The sequence below is a fragment of the Euprymna scolopes genome, chromosome 45 (genome assembly GCF_053919585.1).
Source record: "Euprymna scolopes isolate OS-2025 chromosome 45, ASM5391958v1, whole genome shotgun sequence".
In the NCBI taxonomy this organism is placed as follows: Eukaryota; Metazoa; Mollusca; class Cephalopoda; order Sepiida; family Sepiolidae; genus Euprymna; species Euprymna scolopes.
In genome coordinates this window covers 62163880-62183507 of record NC_136526.1, presented here as the reverse complement: position 1 = coordinate 62183507, position 19628 = coordinate 62163880, and the positions used below count along the sequence as shown (strand labels likewise).

General features: G+C 35.4%; 1 protein-coding gene across 2 annotated transcripts; it reads right to left on the bottom strand.

Moving 5' to 3' along the window:
* Positions 1-1174: 1174 nt before the first annotated feature.
* Positions 1175-19410, bottom strand: LOC145269825 (uncharacterized). Of its 2 annotated transcripts, none has more exons than XM_080125540.1 (2): positions 19104-19410; positions 1175-3883 (listed from the first exon to the last, which is right to left on the bottom strand). In XM_080125540.1, exon 2 carries the CDS (start codon positions 3440-3442, stop codon positions 2420-2422), a length of 1023 nt encoding a protein of 340 aa, XP_079981666.1. In that variant the 5' UTR covers positions 3443-3883; positions 19104-19410; the 3' UTR covers positions 1175-2419. The 2 variants fall into 2 exon arrangements, with proteins under 2 accessions (XP_079981666.1, XP_079981667.1); XM_080125541.1 differs by lacking the exon at positions 19104-19410 and adding an exon at positions 17166-17385.
* Between the last annotated feature and the right edge of the window lie 218 nt (positions 19411-19628).

Genomic DNA, 19628 nt, shown 5'->3' with positions numbered 1-19628 from the left:
TAATCTAGGTTAGCCATAGTGAGGAGATCTTATTTTGACAGCAAACATTATGTGATTTTGAATATTTGGTCAGAGTTTACTTCTATGGAAAAAGTATCCTCATGCCAGGTTGTTCTGGTAACCCCTGTACAGAGAGACCTTAGACACTCGAGGATAATGTCTAGTAGGCATTCAAGTTCTTTTCAGTAGGTATTCAAGTGTGTGTTTGCATATGTATTTCTACACTAGGTTTGGAAACAAAGGACTGTCAGCAGCATAGTACATTTTATGTGAAAAATGTTTGTCGATTTAAGGAATTTCCTGAGGACTTCCTCTATTGTGGGAACAGGGATTTGCTTACGTTGTGTGCTAGGTGATGGGTTTGGGGCGATAGTTAGAACGAATTTAAGTCATGGTGATTCGATTTAGCAAGGTTGTTGACGGAACACGGAACATAAGGTTTTTGTGGAATTTAGGAAAAGAAGCATCTGGGAATTCGGATAGTTAGGGATATGACCCACTGGCACATGACGTTTGATTCTATGATCCAGTGGCAAAGAATCATTGAGAGAAATATGTTTAGAGATAGAGAATGGAGGTACGTAGCATGTGTCGAGAGCATGGATTAATGGCCAGCAGATAAGGTGAAAGCTTAATGTTTGGAGAGTGAGTTACTGGTGAGGATCAAAGGTGACACAATGAGTGATTATGCTAAGGTGAGTCAAGAATTTTCGGATTCCATGTTGTGATTTTTTTTATTACTGTCCACGATTCACGTGTGGGAGGTTAGGGTTAGGGTTATTCACGTGTAGGAGGTGCGAGCCAATGATCTGTGTGGAAGGAATGAGAGAAAGCCCCTTACTTTAAAAAAATGAGAACAAAAAAGTGAAAATTTCTTTTTATTGGAATTATCGTTTATATGCAAAAAAATGAAGACTGTTTAAATCTTTTTTTCAGTATATTTGCATACAAACTTTATATTATATCGTTGTTCCAAAAAATGAGAAATAAAAGAGACTAGTCTTTATTTTAAAGAAAAACGTTTTGGTTATGCGTTCAAAAACTGCTTAAATGTTGTATTTTATGTATTTTTTATGATAATGATTACATAAGATTCTTACATGTAAAATTGCACAGGGACTTTTTAATCGATTATGACAAGAAATGAGAAAAGATAGAAAGAAAAAACAGACATGCTATATAATTGTTAAATGCTTTTATTGGGTTGAATTATATTGTTTTAGTGTTGTCAAAAACAGAAACAGTCAAAAAGCAATTTTGTTTGTTTTGTTAAAATGTTATTTGATTTTGAATAATGTTATACGTGTCGTTTAAGTCAAAATGTATAAGACGGTCCTTCTTATTAAAAAAATGGCGAGGGACTGGACAAGTTTCAGGGTATGTACAAGGTTTTTCCCGGTGGGAAGTAAAAAAAATTCTCCTGATTTCTTTTTTTGGAGAAGACTAAAAAGACGAGTGGCTAAATCACAAGAGGTGATTAAAATTCCTCATGATATTTTTTTTAGTTTTTTGGTGTGTGTGTGGCGAAATATTGTCGAGGTTGTTAAAATCACCCCTGTTTGTTTTTTTTTTGGGGGGGGCGAAATGGCGGAATGCCTGTTATTGTGGAGGTGGTTAAAATTATCTTTATGCTTTATAAGTTGTGCTAACAAACAGCTGTACAGTCAAACCTTAGGGCCCCGAGGACAGTGTCTAGTAGGTATTCAAGTTCTATTCAGTATGTGTTCTCCAATATGTGCTGCATATTTTCAATTAATAGATATTTGAATGCATTAGCTTTTCCACACACTTCACACGAATAGCAACAATCTCCTATATTATCATACACTTAGTAAAGAAGATAGAAACATAATTGTCTTCTCCCAATTGAATATTTTAATATGTTATCGTGTACATTTATTGTAATCTCTTTGTCTTACTGAATTCATCTAGTCTAGTGGACTGTCCATGTTCGTGCTCTTACTTGAAACAACATCACTTTGATGAGCTACACTATGCCTCATAAAAACAGTTTAGCGATGCCATATAGAAAAGATATTATTTTGGCCACGCATAAAGTGTGATTTTGAATATTTAGTCAGAGTTTACATATAAAAAATGTATCCTAATGTCATATTGTTTTGATAAACACATGTACAGAAAGAAGTCAGGCACTCTAGGCGGATATTGTCTAGTAGGCATTCAAGTCCTCTCTAATGTGTGAATTAGCATGAATTTTTAAGTAGACTTTGTAGATCATAGATACATACATTTAACAGCAATAAAGTTTTTTTTCCGTGTGGGTTCAGATATGTGCCATAGCATTAGATCTCTTTGAATATCCTCAGCTAAAAACTTCACAAAAAAGGTTTATCACCATTACTCACACGATTGATTTACCTCAACATTGGCTGCAAATGCTTTATCACGCACTTTACAGCTAAAGATTTTTAGTATGTGTTCGCATGTGTTTCATAGCATTACATTTTGTTGTAAATGCTTTGCCACACACTTCACAAGAAAAAGGTTTCTCTCCAGTGTGTGTTCGCATGTGTATTTCTACATCATTGTTAGTTGCAAATGATTTATCGCACATCTCACATGAATAAGGTTTTTCTCCGGTGTGCGTTCTTTGCACATGTATTCTTAACTCAGAATTTGTAACAAATGATTTATCGCAAACATTACATGAATAAGGTTTCTCTTCCGTGTGTGTTCTTCTCATGTGTATTGTAACATGAGATTTGCTTGTAAATGCTTTGCCACACACTTCACAATAAAAAAGTTTCTCGCCAGTGTGTGTTCTCACATGTGATTCTACCTCAAAATTAGTTGCAAATGCCTTATCACATACTTTACATGAATAAGGTTTCTCTCCAGTGTGTCTTCTCTGCATGTGTATCATAGCATTATTTTTTTGTGTAAAGGTTTTGCCACACACTTCACAAGAAAAAGGTTTCTCTCCAGTATGTGTTCTCATATGCAATTTTAAATCGGTAATGATTGCAAATGTTTTATCACACATTTCACAAGAAAAACGTTTCTCTCCAGTGTGTGTTCTTCGCATGTGTATCATAGCGTAAGATTTGCTTGCAAATGTTTTGCAACACACTTCACAAGAAAAAGGTTTCTCTTTAGTGTGTGTTCGCATGTGTGATTTTAACTCACCCTTAGTTGCGAAAGCTTTATCACACACTTCACAAGAAAAAGGTTTATCTTCAGTGTGTGTCCGCATGTGTACGATAGCATTAGTTTTTTGTGTAAATGCTTTGCCACACACTTCACAAGGAAAAGGTTTCTCTCCAGTGTGTATTCTCATGTGTGCTTTAGCATTAGAATTGTTTGAAAATGATTTGCCACATACTTTACAAGAATAACTGTTCTTTGTTGTTTTAGAATCGTTTGAAGATTCTTCTTTACACACTTCATAAACTTTACTTTTATTTGTAGTAATATTTGACATTTTATGATTCAACGTTTGTTGTCGTCCAAGTTTTTATGAGAAAAACCTGTTAATATTTACTGAACTATTCTTAACAACAAAGTTTCTCTTTCGTTGATAGTTTACACAACGTTAGCTATTTGCAAACATTAAAAAAAGATAAAGATTTTCAGTAGTGTTACTCTCTTTAAACTTCTCACTTAAAATCTTACACTTTGAATTTCACAGGAATAAAATTTGTTTTCAATCTCATAAATGTCTTTTTAAATTAAAGTTCAATACATTTTATGACAAGTTGATTTTCTATAATTATGTGTTAATCAACATATATTCTCCAGTTTTTTTGTGTTACATTTCTTCAAGTTGATTCATGAATATTCTTCAATGGAAAAGAAATGATCAACTCAGTTCAGAAGAATAAAAAAATTTTCATGTAAGTTTATTCTCAACTGTAAATTTTACCTGTGAACAAAAAGAAATAAAATTATACAAATTTCACACAAAAACATTATAAGTGTAAATTTCCACCAACTACTATATCAATTACGCAAACAAAATTAAAATTGTATTTAATAGTAAATTAGTAGTAAATATTTTGGGGTTTTAAATTACACATGATTTAATAGTAAATTAGAAGCAAATATAATTTGGGTTTGAGATTACACATGATTTAATAGGAAATTACTAGCAAATTCTTTAGGTTTGAGATTAATAGTGAATTAATAGTAAATGATTAGCAAATATTTTTTGCGTTTGAGATTACGTATGATTTCATAGTAAATTAGTAGTAAATATTTTGGGGTTTTAAATTACACATGATTTAATAGTAAATTAGAAGCAAATATAATTTGGGTTTGAGATTACACATGATTTAATAGGAAATTACTAGCAAATTCTTTAGGTTTGAGATTAATAGTGAATTAATAGTAAATGATTAGCAAATATTTTTTGCGTTTGAGATTACGTATGATTTCATAGTAAATTAGTAGTAAATATTTTGGGGTTTTAAATTACACATGATTTAATAGTAAATTAGAAGCAAATATAATTTGGGTTTGAGATTACACATGATTTAATAGGAAATTACTAGCAAATTCTTTAGGTTTGAGATTAATAGTGAATTAATAGTAAATGATTAGCAAATATTTTTTGCGTTTGAGATTACGTATGATTTCATAGTAAATTAGTAGTAAATATTTTGGGGTTTTAAATTACACATGATTTAATTGTAAATTAGTAGGAAATATAATTAAAATTATAATTAAAAAGTAATTTCGTTCATAAGAAAGTAGTAATCAGTTTTGAAGAATAAACGATTTAATCAGTTCATAATATATTGCTTGTTTCTTGCTTAGTTTTGAAGTATTCGAGTCGAGGAAGCAGTCAGAGAAGGACAAAAGCAAACAAAATTTTTTGCGTTCATCGATCATTTGTAAGAAGAAATGTTATGATCATTTCCCTCATGAAGAACTTGCATCTAGCCAGACTCTAATATTACTCGAACAGGGTTCTGCGCTTGTACCCTGCTCAGAATCTTCAGTAATATGTGACAGAACAAGGGTTTTTTAATCTTCTCGTCCAATGGTCACCAGGTGCTTGATGACTGCAACTGAAGACCTGAGCAATCCGCACATTGTGAGCCTCTGTAGGGTGACCAGTGCATTATGTTCAACAGCTTGAAACACGTTTAGCCTTTTCTAATCATCTGACAAAGGAAAGGCCAGTGGTGGAACCATAAATTCTAGAAATCAACTTCAGGTTGAATTTGTCCATAACACCAAAATAGCTTTTAACACAAAAAAGGAGTTTCGTACAACTGTCTGTCTGCATTCTCCTCATGGCCTAATTCTATGCAGTTGAGCATTGAGATTTTGCATTATGTTTCAAGACCACTAGTTATAAAATTTATGGGCGCTGCCATTTTGATTCTTTCTTCTGCACCCCAGCAGCTTGATTCAACATGATGTGCAGATACTTCAATGGTAAGTCATGTTCTTGATTTCCACAGCTTACCCTGCACTGTTCAGATTCCCAAATTAGTCAGCCATCATGACTTTGTCCCAGCGACCCTGATATCTGGTCTACTTCTTTTTAACATTCTGATGCAATCTCTCTCTGTCCGTTACTCATGGAAAGCAGCTTCTTAAGAAAGCGACCTATATATGAACATCTTGTCATTTACAAGTTCTTCATAGATTAAACCAGAAATTTTGTTTTAAATTAATTTCAACATACTGATTTAAAAAACAAAATTAATTATGGTTTTGTTTTGTTAAAAAAGTTGTTTTTTGTCTTTGTTTTCAACACAGAAAAAAAATCAAGTATGAAAATAACCTCCAAGCTTCTTCAGGTGTATATTGTCAAACTCAAGAATCTTTCTGTTGAAATTAAGAACCTGCACGAAATTTTGACTGAAAGCATTTATTTAAAACGTGATAGTAGCATGCTCTCATTCCACCTGCCATCACTAGAAATCGTAATTCACAATTATATTTTGACTGTCATTCACACTGAGGACCAAACACTCAACCACCATTTTTTATCTGTATCCTTTATTCATCTGTGCCAGTTTTATCTGTGACATTTTAACTGAGCACCTGGACAAGGATGTACATACCTTTTAAGGTACTTTTCAGTTTTTACTATAATATTCCAACGTTTAGAATTAATAAAAAAAATCAAAATTTTGTGTCAAACCAAAAAAAAAAAAACGACTGATCTGCAGCAAAACGGTTCTTGGTCAGATTCATTTCCTGAGATATTTCAGATAGTTACAATGTGACTGACTTGGAGAGAGTTGTTAACAAACCAGAGAATCTTCCGGTAGTTAGGAAGGATAAAACCATAGAGAAAATGGTTAAGCCTGATGAAAAACTCAGAAAACTGTTACGAATATAAGATGTGAGTGAACACTGAAATAATGAATGCATGAAAAACACATATTAGGAAGTTATGAGTTCATTTTCTCAAGAATTTGAGAAACCGAACACGTAAAATGCGAAAGTAAAAAAAACATAATTTGAAGGAATCTGCAATTTATAGACGTTTGCAAAATTATTTGTATAATATTGTAACACAGCCTTTATTAACTATTTTGTACTTTCACCTAACAATTTAATAAATAAAATATATTATCAATTAAATTAATTTTTACATTTTCCATAAAAAAGAATAGCACAGTCCATGACTCTGTAGAAGTAGTTAGGGAGGATAGAACCATGGAGGAAGCAATGGTTGATCATGATAGAAAACTCAGAAAACTGTTGCGAATAAGGGATGCGATTGAACACTGAAAAAATGAATGCATGAAAAACACATCATCCTTGAGCTAAAGCTGAGGGTATAAATCCTTAAAATCATAATAGATATATCATGTCAAAGATAATTTGAAGGATTTGTGAATTATCTGGTAAACTTTCTACCTCACATCTCTGACAGGCTGGCTCTAGTCTGCAATCTAACAAACTTTCTACCTCACATCTCTGACAGGCTGGCTCTAGTCTGCAATCTAACAAACTTTCTACCTCACATCTCTGACAGGCTGGCTCTAGTCTGCAATTTAACAAACTTTCTACCTCACATCTCTGACAGGCTGTTTCTAGTCTGCAATTTAACAAACTTTCTACCTCACATCTCTGACAGGCTGGCTCTAGTCTGCAATCTAACAAATACTGGTGGACATAGTTGCAAATCCATGAAGAGGCTTTTGAGAAAATCAAAAGTGAGTGAAGCACAAGTACTAAGATACTATGATCATAAAAACTAAGATACTATGATCATAAAAACTAAGATACTATGATCATAAAAACTAAGATACTATGATCATAAAAACTAAGATACTATGATCATAAAAACAAATCGTCACTCATTCAGAAAGTTGTCTTTTTGTTCTTCTAGATATCAGTTTCTTTGCTGTTGATAAGAGATGTTTAACTGGCACATTCCTGTAATCCAGCAGGTATGGATCAGCCTTACTATATTTTGCTTTCCGGAAGAGGTTCTTTGCAATCTTTACCACAGATTCCACTTTTTCATTTGCCTTGCGATTGTAAGGACTGACAGATGTTTGCATAAAATACCACTTTCTTACAAAGGTGGAAAATACCTGACGATTAAACTTGGGTCTATTATCAATAATTAATTGATCTGGTATTTCATGACCTAAAAATGATGTTTAAATTTTGTGATCACCGTTGTTTCTTCGACTTCAGGCCAAGATCAAAGTGTAGTATCTGTTTTGATGCTGCGCTACATTTTTTTCGTTTCAGTTAATGGAGAGGAAAAGCGTCACGGCTGATAAATATTTTAGGGGTCCTGCTGTTAAATGGGCTGGTAAACAGCAAAACAAAATAAATACAAAAAGCAAAAGTTCAGCTAGAATTCGTCACTGTCAACTTTTTCTCTCAACTTCCAGCACGTGTTCTCCCCCTGCCTCTGCCAACAGGCATTTTATCAGAAAACTGACCCCTATTCCATTTGCATACATGTGCAGTGGAAGATGAGATCTCGTGAGATTCCATGAGACTACATTTTATAAATCCATGGCTGCCATTTTTAATTTCTCTTTCTCTAAGATCCCATCTGAAGGTAAGTTGTATGACCGCACAATACACGCACACACGGGGGCACTTTCCTCTTTGATTATTACATTCAACTCTACACTCCCCTCTGGTCTTCAGACCACACATTTGGCATTGTGGATGCAGTCGTTTGTTGCGGGCACTCCTACAAAGGAGGATTGGCTGGACTACTTCATCTTCATTGGAGCTCTCAGAAGATGTGTCGGAACCATTAGCATCAGCATTAGAGCGTACAGTCATACCATCAAGCTGGACTTCTTCATATTCGTCGGAGCTCTCAGAAGGGGTGCTGGAACTATCGCCATCAGTGTTGGAGTTCACATTTGTACCATTGCGGGGAATAGGACAGATACACAGGTCATCGTTGGATTATTCACCATCATTGCTACTCGCCAACTGGTTCGTATTCAAGGCAGGCCAGATATCCTTCACATGGCATGGAGTACCATTGACTATCACAGCTTGCTCACTGATGATGCCAGTGATTCGCCCTCTTTGAAAGCTGCTGGTGCATCGATTATTGGGAGGCTTCACCCAAACAGTGTCTCCTAACTTATATTCCCCTTGGGTTTCCTGCCGATTTGGCAGACGGGCGTCAATGTCCTTGATGCGCACTCAATAGCAATGGATCACATTGGTGGGTGCACTTGCAGCAGTCATGCCATCCTTTGGAGTTGCATTATATCTATAGACCGCCTCTGTGATCATGCATTGTTTTCTTGCTGCGATCCTCTTTACGCTTCGATGGCACTTGGTACATATGCACATGTGTCTGAGCTGGACCCCCCACTCATCTACGAAACGTCTAAACTCCTCACTGCAGAAGGCCGTTTCATTGTCTGTGAGGATCTCTTCAGGCGGCCCCCTTTCATAAAATATGGACTCCAATTCACGGATTACACTGGAGGAATTCTGTCTTATTAACAGGCGCCAGATTGCAAACCTTGTCGATCCACAATCGATCAGGGTGAGGAAGTGCTGGCTGCCATAGTGGGTTATGTCCATACCCAGTTGGCTCCAAGTCGTGCTTACTCCCAGCTGACCTTTCTGCCATCTGGCCGGGGCGGGGTCGATTGACTGACATGTTTGGCATTCTCTGATTACCACTTTCACTGCACTTTTGGACACCGATGGATTGGACAACTGTACAAAATAACATGTCCGTCTCACTCCGGAGTGTCCACTAAGGTGGTGTATCTTCCTGATTTCATCTGCCACCTGAATAGAGGCGGCAATAATGGTACTGGCTCGGCTTTCTTCATGGTGTCATATCATCTCTGTGGCACCCGAGTGAGCCTATCAGCAAGGTTGTATTTGAAGTGACCAGTACCGCATCCACAGACAGGGTGTACTCTGTTACCAGCTTTTTTATGGTCTCCAACCTCCATCTGATCAGCATCTCGCTGGCTGCCTTAGTGCACACTCTAGTCTTGCCTGTCAGTGTCTGATATCCAGTGGTACACACATAGTGAATCTATGTGTATGCGTAATTTCCTGACTTTCCACTGGAGTGCCAGGTTGATACCTTTTATCACCGCATGGAGCTCTGCCAGTTTGATATGAGCAGTATCACTCACCGGTCGTAACCAGCAAGCGTCCTCAATCACAGCACCATTCTTTTCCAACAGCACACCAATTGCCACCCACCCATTCATTTTGTCTCACTACACGCACCAGTCTCCTTTGGCCGGGTCATCCTGCTTTACCCTTGTGATGGTCTCCTTCACCATGCAAACCAACAGATCGTGGCTGTTTCATCATCCCAGCCTTTGGTGACTGCGCTTGCCCTCCTTTTTATGATGCCTGTTGCCACGCAAGTCCATCCACACACTGGTAGGTGCCCCACAAGTTTTCCACATAGGGAGAATACTGCTCGCCTTGTGAAGACATCGGCCACTTCAGGAATTGCAGTTCTGCACCTCCATTTCAAAGTTCCTCGCTCCTGTCGAACGTTCAGGCCCAAGACACAAACGCCATTCATTAACATTCTGGATCCTTGCACGTCAAACCACACTCAGCCAGTTTGGCCCTCACACGTGACGATGACACAATGTCTTCATTAACATATATGTCATCAAGGTACGTCGATGTCCCATCTTTTATTGTCTCTTCCTGTGACAACACAGTGTTAATAATGGTCTTCATTATTTGGGGTGTCACGTTCAGCCCAAAGCCTAGTCTGGCAAGGCAGTACCTCCTGCCAGCAAACACTACTGTCTGAAATGGTCATATTGTTTCACTGATTCGGACCTGCAGGTATGCTTTTCTTAGATCCAGCAGGGACACATTGGAACCCTGCTGGCGACTCTCTCATAACTTGCTGGCACAAATATCAGCATCTGCCATGAATGCATCAACATGTGCGTTCAGTTCATGATAGTCCATCATTTGCTTTGTTGTGCTGAGCAACCGCCATCAGCGGAATCAGGCCTTTGGGAGGTCCAAGTTTCTCATAGTGGTAGAGAATCAACCAGCCATCCTTGATTCAATCACGAAGTTCCTCTTCATATGCAGGCCTCATTTGGTTAGGCACATGGTACTCTGTTACCTCATTTTGCAGTTTGGCTGGTTCCTCGTTTTCTGACCACTTCCATGCGGCTGTCCAAGCCTTCTGCTGCTGGTCAAACTCGACAATAAAGTCTGGCTGATCAATCTTCAAAGCAGCATACACTGGAACCTTCTCCTGAAAGTGTATCGCCCCCCCGTCTGCGTTATGTAAGCACCACCAAGGCTCTGATGGCATCATAGCCTAGGAGCAGGTCAAAGCTGAGTGGTTTCTTGAGTACTACCAGCGCATCGATGATAGCTGAATTTCCAGTTTTAGTGCGAATGTTCACAGTGCCCACCTCGCAACATGTCCACATCGCTCCACTGAGGGTGGTTAATCTAGTAATCTTCTTCTTCCAAGTGCGGCAGAGGCCCGCACTCACTACGGTGCAAGAGCACCCAGAGTCGAAGAGTGCTGAGCACAATGTCTCATTGACATAGACCTGAATGGTCGGAAGTGCCTCATCTAATTTCTGTTTTGGGGAAGAAGTCGACGCTGGCACCTTGTCCCTGACCCTGTTTCCTGAACAATCCCGGGCCATATGACCAATCTTATTACATCGGTAGCAGCGAATAGCTGTCAGTCGCCACCGGCAGTTCCTTGCAATATGACCCTGGTCATTTCACCTATAACACATGACTTCACCACGCAGGATGGGCCCTTGGGACGGTCTATCCTCATTTAATGCACGCTGTGCAGCAGCGACCACCGGTTCTCTGATCTCAAGTATTCTTCATCACGGTCCTTGCCCGTTCTACCAGCTCGTTAAGGGACAATGAAGATATGCTTGAGCTAGTCCACAGGAGTTGCTTCGCTCTGGTTGAGAGCCCTGCCAAAAATTTGCATGCCAAGGCCCGCTCAGGCAGCCCACCAAACAACACCGTCAATTTCGTCAGCTCGGCCAAATAAATGTCGAGTTTCACTGGGATGCAAGGTTCTTGCCTCAAATTGCTCCCAAGCAGAGGCGGGGTCGATAGCGAACGCCTTGTATAATGCTGCCTTGATCCTTTCATAATCCTGTTTTTCCTCAGGACCAAGCTGTTGATATACTGCAAAAGCCCCGCTGGACAGACGTAAAGGAACAGCATGTTCAATGTTCTTCACACTAGATAACAGGCAATGTAGTTCCACCTTCTCCACCCAATCAAGTACTGGGGTCGAGCCGTCGAATTCCGGTATTAATTTAAGGTCGGATTTGTCTCCCATTATGCCGAAATAGCTTGATGTTAAATGGGCTGGTAAACAACAAAACAAAATAAACCAAATACAAAAAGCAAAAGTCCAGCAAGAATTCGTCACTGACAACTTTTTCTCTCAACTTCCAGCACGGCTCTCCCCACTACCTCTGCCAACAGACATTTTATCAGAAAACTGACCCCATTCCATTTGCATACATGTGCAGTGGAAGATGAGATCTTGTGAGATTCCACGAGACTACACCTTATAAATCCATGGCTGCCATCTTTAATTTCTCTTTCTCTCAGATCTCATCCGAAGGTAAGCTGCATGACTGCATGACACACACACACACACACACACGGGGGCGATTTCCTCTTTGATTATTACATTCAACTCTACAGGTCCAATTAAACTGCTCAATGCACTGCAATCTACACAGAGTGAGACTACAGAGATATGTGATTTATATTAAATGAAGACGTTCTTGTTGGACATCGCAGATTACCTTCAACATGACAGCTTTGATGTTGAGCTTCGTGAGTTACCTGGTTCTATCAAGATATAGTGGTTACACAGAAAGCTATCGTTTCCATTTCTCTTGTGATTTTAAAGACTGAAAGGTGTTTGTGTAAAACACCATTTTCCTGCAAAAGTGGAAAATTCTTGGCGACCAAACTTGGGTCCATTATCAATAATAAACTGATCTGATATTTCATGACCTGAAACATGATGTTAAATGATCTCCGTTGTTTCTTGTGTAGTTAGAAGATGATTATTTTTCAAGAAGTTGTAGATGTAATAAACTGTGTAGAGAGTTCCTCTCTTCCAAACGTGAAGAGATCTACTTTTTCCCAGGCTCTCAGTAATCTCATGACACATTGTAGGATTGGCTACATGTCAAACATTTAGAAAATAAAATCTGTGACTGTGACTGCTCAGATTTGGTAAGTATAAACATTCTTTTACTTTTCTGCAACATCCTTTGACGGCTTTGTTTTACTTTAGCATCCCCGTTGCTCTGCGAGACTGTGAACATTGCGGGGAATGGGAAAAATTTGTCCCCGGCAATGTTTTAAGTCAAATGTCAATGTAATTTTTAAAAAAATTTAATTAAAAAAACACCTTGTTTTTTATTAAAAATAATGTCTAATAAAAAAAATTAATTAAAAAACACCTCGTTTTTTATTAAAAATAGATTTGATAAAAAATAATTAAAAAACACTTTGTGTTCTATTAAAAATAAAGTTTAATAAAAACGATTAATTAAAAAACACCTCGTTTTTATTAAAAAGAATTTTATATAAAAAAATTAATTTAAAAACACCTTGTTGTCTATTAAAAATAAATTTTAATAAAAAAATAATTAAAAAACACCGCTTTTTATTAAAAATAAATTTTAATAAAAAAATTAATTAAAAAAAACTTGTTTTCTATGAAAAATAAATTTTAATAAAAAATTAATTAAAAAACACCTTGTTTTTTATTAAAAATTGATTTTACTAAAAAATTAATTAAAAAACACCTTTTCTATTAAAAATAAATTTGGATAAAAATTAAAAAACGAGGTGTTTTCACTTACAAACTTTATTTGAACTTTTTAATAAACTTTTACATACTTAAAAAATAGACTTTATATACCTTTTTTAATATAAAGTTTTTGAATTTATTAAACAAAAAGTGTTTGTTTTACATTTTTCATGTATTTTAATCAAGCTTTATAAAAAAAAACGTACCCAATACATGAGTGGCAAAGTGACAAATCTTTTTTTATAATTAAATCTCATTTCCAAAAAAGCTGATTGAAAAAATTTCATTTCCACAAAAAAAAAAAAAATACAATTGGAAAAATCTTTTTGAAAAAACTGGGGATGTTTTTTCATCATATATTTTGGTTAAATTTAAAAATTTTATATTACAAAAGGTGTCTAAAGTCTATTTTTTATGTAAAAGTTTGTTAAAAAGTTCAAATAAAGTTTGCAATGTAATTAAAAAAAAAAAATCTCGTTTTTTATTAAAAATAAAACTAACATTGATGTTTGACTTCAAACATTGTCGGGGACGAATTTTTCGCATACACCACCATGTTTACAGTCTCGCAGAACAACCGGGATGCCAAAGTAAAACAAAGCCTTCTCCAACTCCTAAATGTGTGAGATGTAATCTTTTTTTCAACACCACTACTTGATTTCCTTTGAAAATGAACATATCTTGTACACTCATTTCATTCTGCATGCTAAAATATGGTCTCACCTCTGGGTCAAGATGTACTATCTCTTCTGATATCATCGTATTTTGGTATTATGTATTATGGTATTATTTATTAGGTATTATGGTATTTTATATTATGGTATTATGTATTATGGTAATATGGTGTTATGTATTATGGTATTATGTATTAGGCATTATGGTATTATGTCTGATTTAAGATGTATTTTTTTTCCGACCATACTTCCACAATTACCTGCTGCAATAGCTGCATCCTTGTGGATCAGTGCCATTCAAGCATCCTTCCCCATGTCAGAGGAATATAATCAGTTTCTCTGAAATCATCATCATCATCATCATCTACATATCAATTATTCATTCCATGGATGTATCCTCTTAATAGTGTTCAATTAATTTTTCATTATTACTTCCAATGGCACATAATAAGACAGCACTGTGACCTGGTTACCAAACGTATTCTGGTGAAACCATTCACATGCCTTTTCAAATGAATATGTTTATTCAGATATCTTTACAAATATATTTATTTACAGAGACATTGTCATGGAAATGAATAAAATATATTTTTTTTAAATATCTAATACACACATTTATTTAATATAAATTATTTGAAAAGAAATTTATATGCAATACATTTATAAAAGTAAGTAAATATATTTGTAAAAAAAAAAACGTCTTGGGATATTCTTATTTATAATATTTAAAACCAATACTTCAAAGACAGAAAAAATAACCTGGAAATATTTTTCGCTATTGAAAAAGGATGTGGGGTGGGGATATTCAAAGCGACTGCAAAATATGTTAATGTGGTTGCAAATTTACATGTCATTCTGCATGCTAAAATATGGTATTATGTCTGGGTCAAGATGTATTTTCTCTTCTGACCATCCTTACACAATTGCTGCAACAGCTGTGTCCTTGTGAATCAGTGCCATTCAAGCAACCTTCCCTGGGTCAGAGGAATATAATCAGTTTCTCTGACATCATCATCATCTATGTATTAACGAATGTAAGAAATTTCTTTCTCTCACACTCAATTTCCTCCCTACAGAAGCAAATAAGTTCCACAAACAAAAGCCATACCTTTTCAAACTCAAAATTTATTCACAAGTAACAGCAATGAAAGTTCTTTGGTTCTGGTATAGTCCTTTTGCAAAACGGTGGCCCGATTTGCTTCCATATGCATGGAGTATTCAGTTCGAATTCCTATTGTTGGAATGTCAATTCGTTGATCCTTTGGAAAGATCCATGAATGTTTCATGGTAAATTCGGTGGGAATGATGGCGCCTATAATCAGGTATATGTAAGCCCCTTGGGACTTAAGATGAAATGAGATAAGATCCAATATTTGGTAAATAAACATGCAGAACAGTTCTTGAATGTCATCCTCAATTAGGATAAATACAGCAATATAAGTTGTTTCTACTTGTAGAGATGTGGCCTTTATTCACCAACTGTTTGGTGTCCATGAAGGAATTGTATTGGCTCCCTAGAAAGAGAACCACTGAGTTGAGGCTATCCTGATGCCGAGTTTCTGTTAGATTGAAAAATAAAAGCATGATACAAAAAAGGGCGCCAAGTAATTTACTTGACTCATTCAAAATTAAACCAATAACAGCCGACCACTGATGCATGGGCAGACAACAAGAAAAGATGGCTGCTGCATGTGGAATTTCTCACACTATTCACTCCATGGGTGTATCTGCAAGGCACATCTGATTAGAATGGTACAGAACTATAATATTGCAAACTTGAAACCACATCAACATATTTTGCAGTCGTTTTGGATATTTCCCCAATTAGTTTTTCCATTATTTCCAATGACATATGATCGGTCAGCACTGTTAGCTGTTCATATTTACTTGCCTTCCCACAGGTGGGGAAATCTAGCTCCCCCCCAAAAAGGCACTCTGTATAGGAACAAAAACAAAAATTATCTCAGTCATGAAGGATTTCTTCTCCACTGATCAAGGAAAGAAAAAGTTAAAGTGTAGCATCAGAACAGATACTACACAGTGATCTTTGAACATATTCTGGTGAAACCCTTCACATGCCTATACTGCTGCTAACATTTGTTTTTTTCTCTGCGTATGTTGTATTTTTTTTTTTCAACTAACATGTTTATTTAGATATTTTTTAAGATATATTTTTTTACAGAGAAAATGTCATAGAAGTGAATGAAATATATTGGTAATGGTTACACATTTGCATTTAAAGAAAAAATGAACTAATTAAAAAAAAAGTCTTAAATTGGTGAAAGAAATGTGTTTTACTTTTAGACTTGAAAGATTTGGCTCCCTCTACCGTGCTAGAAAACTACTTACGCCTGACAGTATCCTATACCTCTATAAGGCCACCATTCGCCCATGTATGGAGTACTGTTGTCACATCTGGGCTGGTGCATCTGCTTCTTGTCTCTCACTCCTGGACAGGGTTCAAAAGAGAGTCGCCAACCTGATAGGTCCTGAACTGTCATCTAGGCTTCAGCCTCTGTCCCATCGACGAGATGTTGCATCCCTCTGCCTGTTCTACAAATACTTCAATGGTGAATGCTCTGACGAACTGCAAACACTTGTACCTCCCCGACGTAACAAAACCCGACAAGCTACTAAGTCTCATCCCTTTACAGTAGAGATCCCTAGGTGCAAGAAAGCCTTTTACTCCAATAGTTTCTTCCCCAGAACTGCGGGTCTTTGGAACTCCCTTCCGGGATTCTGCTTTCCCAACTGCAACGATATGCAGAAGTTCAAGTGTAATGTCAACAAACATTTTTCTACTCATCTCCCTTCATAATGACCCCGCTAATTAAGTCCCTGATAGTAGCCCCCTGCTTCAAAGTGGCACTGTGCCTTGTTTGGGGTGAAAATTGAATAAAAAAAAAAATTAAAAAAAAAATTTCACTGAAAATAAAAATTAACATATTTCAAAAATAAAGGTTCAAAACCGGATTTTTGAAAAGTCTGGATTTATTGCACTACTGGTCCACCATACATTCGAACAAAAAAATGCGTGCCTTATTAGCAGCACAGCCATAGCAAAAGAATATCGACGATTTTGTTTATCTCTAATCTAGAATTTGTTCAAATACGTTTTTAATTTGAACTCCGTAAAAAAAAAAAAAAAATGTCTGAACTCCATTTAAGTTGTGGAAAAATTAATTTCCTAGAAGTAATAAGACTGCTTAGTCGAGAAGGAAGCAAGATACACTCACCTTTAGAGTTGCGAAAGAATTGCCCTTCCGCGACGTGACAGTCAATTAACAAAATAAGTAAATCAATGTAATCATCAGCATCATCAGCAAAAGTAAACACCACTGAAATTGTAACCATCAGCAGCAAATTTGTAAATACAACTGAAATTGTAACCATCAGCAGCAAATTTGTAAATACAACTGAAATTGTAACCATCAGCAGCAAATTTGTAAATACAACTGAAATTGTAACCATCAGCAGCAAATTTGTAAATACAACTGAAATTGTAACCATCAGCAGCAAATTTGTAAATACAACTGAAATTGTAACCATCAGCAGCAAATTTGTAAATACAACTGAAATTGTAACCATCAGCAGCAAATTTGTAAATACAACTGAAATTGTAACCATCAGCAGCAAATTTGTAAATACAACTGAAATTGTAACAAGGTATTTATTTTCAGAAAATTTACAAGTAAAAAATCAGAAAAATTTGGCACAAGGCCGAAGATGGGGGAGGGGAAAGGACGGTCTTCTCTGACTAGTGCTAACTAATCTAACCTAACTAGTTCCTACTTTCACTCTACTTACACCATAATACCACATTCATACTATACATCTATCAGCGTATACATCCTTCATCAATCACCATAAGAACATCATACCATGATAACCTAATTAAAACCCATAAGAAAGGGGGGGGTTTGGGAAGATAAAAATTTTATATACAAAATACAAATGAAATATTTACAATGTTAGTAACAAAAGACTCCCCCCCCCCGTTGTTAACAAAAAAACAAGGAGTTTGATTACCACCCTTAATAGGTCTGAAAAGGTCATGTGATCACCATCACATGACCAAAGTAAAGCTTTATAACGCTTCTAGGAAACAACAACTCTTTTGGTTAGTAACAAGGTAAGTGCACCTACTCCCCTCTCTCCTGAGCAACCAGTAATTTATAGTTTTTTCCACAAAGTATAGTTTTATGTAATAGAAGGTTATTTTTAGATTATAAAATAAAATATTCAAATATCAAATAATGCGGGTTTTTTTTTTTTTTTTTAAATAAATCTGTGATTGGGGTTTGTATAACTGTACACATAGATTCGAAAAAGTTGTCAAAAAACAGATATATAACAAATAAATGTTATCAAAGGCAAAATAAGTTACTTTTCTATCTAACTGGATATGTTTTCAGTGTTTTTTTTTATTATTATTCAGCTCGAAAAGCATCCTATGTTTACCGATGTATTGGAAAATTTGGTACTCATGCAGAAAGTGATCCGTGCTGAAATAATAATTTTATTATTTAAAAAGCCATTCTTAACATGAGGAGGGGAGGGTGTTTTGTACCTATTCTGTACCTTAACCTTACAACTGAATAAAAAAAATATATATCATAAAACTTTAATTAAACGTGGAAATACGATTTAAAAATAGCGGGGATCACTCTCTGCATTAGCACCGAAAATTTTAAATGGCGCCGAACTCTCTGCTAAACACGGTAAGTTTGGGAAAATTAGTTAAAAATAAAAAAAATACAAAATACTGTTAGAAACTCGCTCAATATATGTTACCAACATAGGCTGACATATATTCGGTGGGTTTTTAACAGTATTTTGTGTGTTCTTTTTTTAATTTTTTACTAATTTTCCCAAACTTATCGTGTTAAAGAGAGAGTGAGGCGCCATTTTTAACTTTCCAATACATCGGTAAACATTGTATGTTTTTCGAGCTGAATAAACATGTTATATTCAATTAAAAAAAAAACACTAAAAACATATTCAGTTAGGTAGGAAAGTAACTTATTTTACCTTGGATAACATTTATTTGTTATATACTTGTTTTTTTTTTTTTTTTTTTTTTTTTTACAACGTTTTCGAATCTATGTGTAGTAATACAAACCCGAATCTTTTTAAATTACAAATAATATCGTAAAAATCATAAAATTACTTACTTTTTTGTTCAGTCCTTTTTTTGTTTCCTGTCCAGTTCTTTCTTCTTTCCAATGATGTATTTGATTTAAAGAAAGAAATTAATTTTCGATATGTAAAATCAAAAAATATTCTTTTCTAACCAGTTTCTTTTAAACGAGTTAAGTCGTTAGCGACACAGAACTAAAATAATAAAATAAGAGCGACAATCAAGGGAGGTAATTTTGTCCACATAATACGGTTTTCCATTTTGGAGAATGCCTGTCGTTAAGAAACTTGCTAAGTAGAAATTTAATTTTTAACTTAAAAAAAAATAGTTCCTTTTTAAAAATTACATTTTCAATTTGAATATTTTATTTTATAATTTAAACCACATTATTTTGAAGTTCAATATTTTATTTTATAATTTAAACCACATTATTTTGAAGTTGAATATTTTATTTTATAATTTAAATCACATTATTTTAAAGTTCAATATTTTATTTTATAATTTAAACCATATTATTTTGAAGTTGAATATTTTATTTTATAATTTAAATCACATCATT